The sequence below is a fragment of the Suillus fuscotomentosus genome (genome assembly GCF_016647785.1).
Source record: "Suillus fuscotomentosus strain FC203 chromosome Unknown F5891scaffold_671, whole genome shotgun sequence".
Lineage (NCBI taxonomy): Eukaryota > Fungi > Basidiomycota > Agaricomycetes > Boletales > Suillaceae > Suillus > Suillus fuscotomentosus.
This window is the reverse complement of record NW_024540183.1, coordinates 2,787-12,018: the sequence shown is the minus strand read 5'-3', so window position 1 is coordinate 12,018 and position 9,232 is coordinate 2,787. Positions and strand designations below refer to the sequence as shown.

Sequence of the window (9,232 nt, the reverse complement as noted above, 5' to 3'; positions counted from 1 at the left end):
TGACCTTGCCATTTCAACGCCTAAGAAGCTTGCACACTGCGACTCGCAAAATCTACGATTCATTCAACAAAGAGCAGCTCTAAGCAGAGCGGTCCCATCTCTTTTGCAGCAACCACAAGTCATATTAGTCCCAACCTCACCACCAGCTATGGCAACTAGCACTTCGACGATAACTCCGCAACCAAGCTTCCACAGAGATTACGAAAAAGACGAAGAACCCACGGACTGGCTTAGAAAATATCAACTATCGTTACCGGCATCATACTCAGACAAGGACAAGATTGACCGTTTCGAACTTCAATGCGCTGCAGCTAGTCCTGCCGAAGAATGGTTCATAAACTTACCAGTGTCGGACAAGTCAACCTGGGCAACGTTTCTAGCAGCCTTCAAGACACGTTGGCCCCCACCAGTACATGCAAAACTTACGGCAGCGCAGAAGAAAGAACACCTCAAATCAATAATCCTTAAGGAAGAAGACATTGGAGTGATGATCGAGAAGGATAGAGGGAGAGACTGGGGTCATGTGAAGTGGGCCAAGCAGGTCGCGCAGATGGTGTTGGGGTTTGGAGATGTGCAATGTCATTTTTTGGACGTAGTGTTGGAAAACACACCAGAAGTCTTGCAAGATTTCCTCGCAGATCAGTACACTACATGGGCAGAGTTCGAGGCAGACATCACCAAAATGTCATCAGCAGGAAGGACGCTGGAGGGAAATGGTGTCCCGTCTAGTAACATGCTCACTCGCACCTCCACAGACCCCGTCAAGCGTTCAGTTCGTAACACCCATGCAAAATCAGATGCAGCACCAGTTTTACCCATCCTATCTTGCACAAGGACCTTGGCCCGCCTATGATCAGTTAGACCTATCAGGAAATGGGTACGGACCGCAACAGTAGGGGACTTCCCTGCGGTCCACATTGAGAACCAAGCATCAAACATCTCGCCCAAGTCTGACGACCAGCAGATGTCTTGTGAAGTCCCCGTGTCCCAAAATCTCTCTGAACAATCATCCAGCCTACCATCCACAGTACCATTGTCAGCCTGGCCCTCCAGCCTTGGTTCGTCCCTCATCAATACACCAGAAGCGTCTCCACCAGCGGAACTGGTGACGGAAAATGCCAATGATGAATTGGAAGACGACAATTTGGTCGTTCCCATGTTAGAAATCACTTCACTGGCCAGTACTACTTGACTCACCTTCTATTATTTCTCTTCCTGATTCTTCCGATAATGTTTTTTCATCTGATGACTTACTCGATTCTATGTTGGACTCTGATACATCAATGCTCCCCTTCTCCATACTTGATGACGTGGATACAACACCAAACGTAGATTCTGTTATGAACACTAACATTACGCTGAGTGACATGTCTATTCCAGAGTCAATAGACACCACTGACTCCTACCCAAGTGTGACTAAGTTAAATGTGATCGACTTACACGCAATCTCGGAGGACGTTGAGGATGCTACGGAAAGCATGCCGTTCATGACACAAGTCATCTTGTACGGACCAGGAGGGAAAATGTCATGTTTCCAGGCGAACATAGATGATGGAGCCATGGTAAACATTATGGACCTTGAAACTTTCAGGGAAGCGAGCCGCAACCTTAAGAAGCCGATTAGATCAAATAGAAGCCTTCGCATGGCCAACGGATCAATTGTGCTGTCTCAAGGAGTATGGCAAGGAACGTTCCAATGGAACAAAGTCAAAATCCACACTTCCTTCAAAATATTCGATAGTGGCACAGTTTGGTCGATGTTGATTGGTAAGCCACTGCTCGAACAGCTGGGAGCAATCCACGATTACACCCAAGACGCCATCATCATCCCGCATCACCCCACACCTGTCGTCATACGCAACATCCATGGAACGACAGCAGCTCCGATCCCGAAAAAGTCGAAACTAACTGTAAATAATGCAGCTTCAACAGCGCAGAAACCAGTACATAGTAACATTGACCATTCTCATTTAGACTCAATTCTTGTCATTTCTATACCACCAGATACCAATACTAATTCCACTTCACCGAAAAATCTCAAAAGACCAATCGCAATGACGGAACATTATGTATTCAAGATCAATCCTCAAGTAGCAAAAGACCAGCTAGAAGACCATTCGAAATGCCTCGCACAAGCCAGAGCACACGTGGTGCAAGCAGATCAATGACCAGTCATCTCAGTAGTAACCGAACAGTCACCGCCATCACCATGCTCACCCGCTTCATTCACAGCAGTAGACATAGAGAATGAAAATGACACCAGCACACCAGCATGGCCGATTTTCAGTCAAACCGAAGACACCGAAGACGTCAATATAGGAGAAGTACCCGAGTTTCCGACAACCGAAGCTGCACCCAGCATCTACTCAAGACACACCAATCCGTTCAATCCAGCACGCATAGCAGAAATCATGCAAGTAATAAAGATAGGCGATGATCTCTCACCAAATCAGAAGATGCAGGTACATGATCTCTGCGAGGAATTTGCTGACACGTTTGCTCTCAGCGTCAGCGAGGTCTATCCGGTCAACTTCAAAATGTTCAAGCTACATTTCCAGGAAGGAACCAAATTCAAGACCAAAGTTAACCAGCGACCATTAACGCCGCCTCAAAGGGAGTTCCTGTACGAGCGCCTCAACGAACTAGAGAAGGCGGGCATCATCCGAAGAATCGAACCAGAGGACGTCAGGGCAGCAAGTCCGACAGTACTAGCCCAAAAGGCTCATGGCTCAGAAGGACTACCGATAGAAGAACTCCTACATTGGATCAACAAACAATGCAGTGCCCACGGACTACCAACGCGAGACGATCTCCCACCACGTCCCCCACTCGATAACAACGCTAAGGTCAAGAAATCGACCCCAAAGTGGCGGATATGCCAAAACTTCTCAGAGGTAAATCAAGCCAGTCAAGTCCCACCTGTTCCGCAAGGAGACATACGGACTAAACAGCAATGGCTGAGTGGGCACAGGTGGATAAGTATCATAGACTTTGCAGCCGGATTTTACGCTATTCCAGTCGATCCAGACTCTCAACCTTACCTAGTGTTCTACACGGAAGGCCGAGGATACGACTGCTATTGTTGTATGCCTTTCGGACTGACAGGAGGACTGACAAATTTCGGAGACATGGCTGCTATCGCCCTCCGCGACTTAATTGGTTTGCTCTTCGAATTGTATGTTGATGACACCGGAATGGCAGGAGACGTTTTCGAAGAAAAACTATCATGCCTACGAACATTTTTCGAGCGTGTACGAGACATGCGCCTGTCACTATCTCCCTCAAAGACACAACTGTTTATGACAGAAGTTATTTTTGCAGGAGCACGAGTAGGACGTGAAGGTATCAAACCCGACTTAACCAAAATTTCAGCAGTAGTAGACTGGGCAGTCCCCAACACCGTTCACGATCTGATGCAATTTCTAGGTTTAACAGGGTATTTCAGATCGTTATTGAAGGACTATGCAAGACGAGCAGCCCCATTAACGGACTTAATTAGGAAGCTGGGCACCCCTCCGGGAGGCCAACATGTCGGTAGGTACAAGTACAGACAACACTTACATCATACACAGCTACGACCGCACTGGGGACCTCGTCACACGGAAGCGTTTATGGACCTCAAGAAGGCACTAGTGTCAGAACCAGTACTCAAGGGACCAAGATTCGACAGGACACCATTCATCGTGACGATTTGGCACCGTACTGGCCCAGAAACACACCTCCACCCTAATGTCAGGGAAAGTAGTCACCTCCATTCACCCAATAGCATATGCGTCAAAACGCACATCACCTACTGAAGAGAAGTACAAGCCATTTATACTCGAGTTCGCTGCACTGAAGTATGCTCTAGATCAATTTTCAGACATTATCTGGGGCGCACCGGTGGAAATAGAAACAGATTGCCAAGCCCTACGGGACACGCTACTCAGTCCGAAACTTAGCATGGTACACGCGCATTGGAGGGATGGAATCCTCGCATATCATATAACTGACGTTCAACACCAAGCAGGAACATCAAACACAGCGGCTGACAGACTGAGTCACGGATCATGACAAGGGAACGAATCATAGGAGATGGCAGCAGATGGACGGTTAGTGAAGATTGGGAAGAAGCACGAGGAATCACGCAAGATTTATTTGCAGTAGGATCTAGTACTCAAGTATCAACCACAAATGTGGACGCCTTATGATCACGCTTTGCTAACGAACCTTTGTTTTTAGAAATTGTCGACGCGATTCAGGACTTAGACTCAGAGAAGACAGTCAAGGAGAAAAGGCGTGCTCGTCATCGAGCACAACACTTCTTCATCTCTGAGGGTAAACTTTGGTGGGTACCCAATGACTCGTCAACTCGAGTACACGGCAAGTTAGAATGCGTAACGCAGGAGGAAGCTATGGAACTGGCAAGGATAGAGCACTCGACAAAAGGGCATTGGGGGAGAGACTTAGTGAAGCTACAGCTGATTGATCGCATATACAGCCCTTGATTGGACCGATCCGTAAGCACCGCCATCATAGATTGCGCACAGTGCAAGGGATTCGGCGCAGCACACATCAACTCTCTCCTCAAACCTACTGTACGAAAACACCCGTTCGAGCTATTCGTTGTGGACTACTTAGCCATGCCCAGAGCAAAGGGAGGATTTCACAATGTTCTTCTCATCATTGATACGTACTCACAATACGTTTGGGGATTCAAACTCAAGGTACACGGCACTGCAAAGACAATGTTGGCAGGACTCGAGAAAATATGACACGACTTCAGACAACCGGAGATATTGATGACAGACAGAGGAAAGCATTTCGATAACACGGACGTAAAGACATGGTGCGACGCACATGAAGTCAAAAGACATGTCACAGCAGCCTATGCTCCGTGGGTCAATGGGCTTGTTGAAGGCACCAACAAGATCTTATTGGCGCGGCTCAAGTACATGTGTGCCCCCCAGTTGGGAGAAGATAACTATATCGACGTTGACCCACAGACCATACCTGCGGCCTGGTCTGACCATTTTGACCAGGCCATTGAACATCTCAATGGGAGGGTCCTACCAGCCTACCAATTCTCGCCAAGAGAACTCTTACTTGGCCTAGTCGTCGACACGCCACGCACACCTCTTCCAGCCACTTCTAACCAACTCTCCATGGCAGACATACATGTCCACTCTGTGTATGTAGCGCAACAACGGTTAGACGCCTTGGCCAACTGCATCGCAGATTCGCTCAAACGTAAAGCAGCATTCGACAAACGAGTCCTTGCATCACCAACAGGACACGTTGTCTTTCACCCAGGCCAACTCATACAAGTATATGCGAGCGATGTTGACGGTAACTACAAGTCATCAAGAAAGATCATACCACGTTGGTCCGCCCCTCGCCAAGTAACCTCTCAGCGAACAAATTCATACGCACTAGAAACTCTCGAAGGATTTCCAATGGCGGGGTGGTTCCATGCGAGAAGACTTAGACTGTTCCTGCTGCGCACAGGCACACTGCTAGATGAGATGGAGAAAGAAAGGGAGGGAAACGAGACGCGAAGAGAAGAGGAAGAAGCTGGAACAAAGGAATAGATGTAAAAAGACAGAGAGGACGAGAAGCGGAAGAGCGAGAAAGATACGGCTGAATATGCAGATTTTTTCCTTTTATTTTCCTTTCTCCTTGGGCGACGTGACTCCGAGGATGTCGCATTTTTGTGGGGGGTATTTGTAGTAGGGTGCACGTGCCTCAGGAGCACTTCCGGTTTGGGGAGTCAGCGGGTTTGGCCGGTTCGGAGCCTTTAGAAGGCACTTAAGAGTAGCACCACTTGTAGAGTAGCTTTTAGATTTTTCACATCTTGTTCAGACCAAGTGTCGAGGCTGTGCCTCTCCACCGTGCCTCACAAGCCAGCCAGAATAGCTAACCATAACACCCGGATCATAAGCGAGCTTGATGCCCAAGTTGGTCAATTGCATGACACTATGGCCATAGCCGCCTATGCAAGTAAGGATATCAAAACCTTCCAGGGGGCACTTCAGATCTTGATGGCTCGGCAACTGCCTGTTACACATTATTGCCGCTCCCATGTAGACAGATGTCCAATGTTGAAGGAACTTGCACATATCATCCAGTCCTTGCTTGGCTGCCCAATGCCCAAGCTCTATATGAGTGGATATAGATGCACGGTATAACTGCGGGTGCATGACACGAAGGGGAGCCGAAGATATGAGACTCAGATGTTGCATGTCTTGGATGATTGACAGGCTCCTGTCCCTTCAAGGTAGTGGAGACTTCAGGCATAAAGCCATCCTCTGGGTTCACAGGCGGGGGCCCATGACACTGTTTGATGTTAGACATTTCCTGAGTACAGAAAATTCAAACACACCTCGTGTCCCTGTTGACACCAGCAAGGCAATATATTAATGCACCCAGGCTTTAACTGCGGCTCTTGGGAGGCATAAAAATTGGTTGAATGGGTTCTCCATTTACTCACCTGTCCCGTGGACGTCTTCCCACTGGTGATGCTCTGTTTCAATAGATTGCCCATCCCGATTGTGGCGGTGTACATATCACACTATGTCCATCCTCCCCATTAGCATTTTACAATTTTAGTGCAATCCCATGCCGACCTGCACCGATGAGTTAAGCGCACCCAGAAGGTACCAGAGTATTATCCAGTAGCCGGCATCGAGCACAACCGACGGGCGTTCCAATACCAGGCACTCAGCGGGGGGGGAACTTCACCAATAATGCTTCTTCATGAGAATCGTTCAATCCCGACTCCCGTTTGGCCAACACCTCGTTGTACCAGATAACGTTGATGTCCAGTTTTACTACAAACATTACAATGGGCCGACACCAAACATGTAAGGTTCAACCTTACCGGGGTGTTGGTAGGCCTCTGCCAGCATGGAGGCCAACTGTCCGCAAGCAACCATAGTTTCCGGGTCAAGTTTGGGCAGTGCAGGCACCAGCGGTCACATATTACAGTGACCTATCTCCGTATTATATGAGGGAACGGACATGCATAATATCCCGTATGATACAGGCCAGCGGACCATGGGCCCATGATAAAAATATCCTCGACTATGACGGATGGGCCGGGAGGCAAATTATTCCCGATGGAGGTGGGTGGGCCCATGCAGGGGATATACATATAGAGTAGATAAGTGGGCCGATGTGCATGAATATTAGGTAGATGGGTGGGCCGAGGCAGTTGGATATTATGCAGATGGGTGTATTAAGGTAGATGTGTATGAGATAGATGGGTAGGTACTTGTTATCACATTCACAGGTGGGCCCAGACACATATTAAATTAGACGGGTGGGCCGAGGGTATTATAAAATATTGTATTAGATGGGTGGGCCCAGACACATATCAATTAGACGGGTGGGCTGAGGGTGTTGTATGGGATGTTGTATTAGACGGGTGGGCCGAGAGTGGTATAAAATATAGATGGGTGGGCCCATGTGTATCATAATTGTAAACACGATGGAGCTGAGGTAGTTGTACATCAACCAAATCAGAGGAGGTAATAAAATCAAAGTTACCAAGTTCCTGGAGCAGCAGGTGATCTCCTGACATGGCCTTTGATGGTGCACAGGTTGTCTTGCAAAATTTGGAATCCGGGGTGTGAAGCTTGTGTTACCCTATGAGAAGCCAAGTTCCGATTACCAACCTTTGGGTCAACCATACTCAGAGGAGGTAATAAATCAAAGTTCCTGAGTTCCCGGAGCAGCAGGTGATCTCCTGACATGGCCTTTGATGGTGCACAGGTTGTCTTGCAGAATTTGGAATCCAGGGTGTGAAGCTTGTGTTGCCCTATGAGACGCCAAGTTCCGACCACCCAAATTTGGGTCAACCGTACCGACTTCTGAGTTCTGGGACCCGGGAGTCGACAAATGAATATCTGATAACCAGCACACTTCCAATCAGGTAGTATTTCATTGAGCAATGAATTATCCAAGGGGTCTCTTATCAGACTCGGTAGTCAATATGGGCAAATGATAATGAAAACATAAAAGTTGTTATTATGCTATTTTTCAAACCCGAGACCCTGAAACCCATTGTTCAACATGTCCATTTTTCACTCACTGCACAAATCACCGAGTTTCGAGTGCCAAAGCATGAAACTTGAAACCCAGTGTGCAACATGTCCATTTTTCATGTACATTACACAATTCATTGAGTTCCGAGTGCCAAGTGCTGAACCCCGAGACCCAAAAATATGTACACAACATGTCCATTTTTCACTCACTGCACAAATCACCGAGTTTCGAGTGCCAAAGCGTGAAACTGGAAACCCAATGTGCAACATGTTGATTTTTCATTTACATCACACAAATCATTGAGTTATGAGTGCTGAGGTCCAAGACCCGAACCCTGAAAATATGTGCACAACATGTCCATTTTTTACTTGTTGCACAAATCACTGAGTTTCAAGTGCTGAAACCCAAAACTCAAAACACGGCATGCAACATGTTGATTTTTCATTTATATTACACAGATCATCAAGTTCCGAGCTCCGAGGGCCGAAACCCGAACCCCGAGACCCGAAAATATGTACACAACATGTCCATTTTTCACTCATTGCACAAATCACCGAGTTTTGAGTGCTGAAACCCAAAACTTGAAACCCAGCGTGCAACATGTTGATTTTTCATTTACATCACACAAATCATTGAGTTATGAGTGCCGAGGTCCAAGACCTGAACCCCGAACCCCGAAAATATGTGCACAATATGTCCATTTTTTACTTGTTGCACAAATCACTGAGTTTTGAGTGCTGAAACTTGAAACTCAAAACCCGGCATGCAACATGTCCATTTTTCATTTATATTACACAAATCATCAAGTTCCGAGTGCCGAGGGCCGAAACCCGAACCCCGAGACCCGAAAATATGTACACAACATGTCCATTTTTCACTCATTGCACAAATCACCGAGTTTTGAGTGCCGAAACCCAAAACTTGAAACCCGGCGTGCAACATCTTGATTATTCATTTACATCACACAAATCATTGAGTTCCGAGGTCCGAGGTCCGAGACCCGAACCCCGAAAATATGTGCACAACATGTCCATTTTTTACTTGTTGCACAAATCACTGAGTTTCAAGTGCCGAAACCCAAAACTCAAAACCCGGCATGCAACATGTCCATTGTTTAATTACGAGCTCACGCCCGTTGTGCCTTCGGCACAAATCAAAGGAGCGCTACGCGCTCCTTCAGGGGAGAAAAATGAGTGTTGTTCCTTCG

General features: G+C 47.3%; 1 protein-coding gene across 1 annotated transcript; it reads right to left on the bottom strand.

Annotated features, from left to right (window-relative positions):
- Nucleotides 1-5,837: 5,837 nt before the first annotated feature.
- F5891DRAFT_973565 (uncharacterized protein) lies at nt 5,838-6,523 on the bottom strand (the record flags this gene model as incomplete). The annotated part of the gene is made up of 2 exons (XM_041376376.1): nt 5,838-6,240; nt 6,345-6,523. 2 exons carry the CDS (start codon nt 6,521-6,523, stop codon nt 5,838-5,840), a joined length of 582 nt encoding a protein of 193 aa, XP_041216080.1.
- Between the last annotated feature and the right edge of the window lie 2,709 nt (nt 6,524-9,232).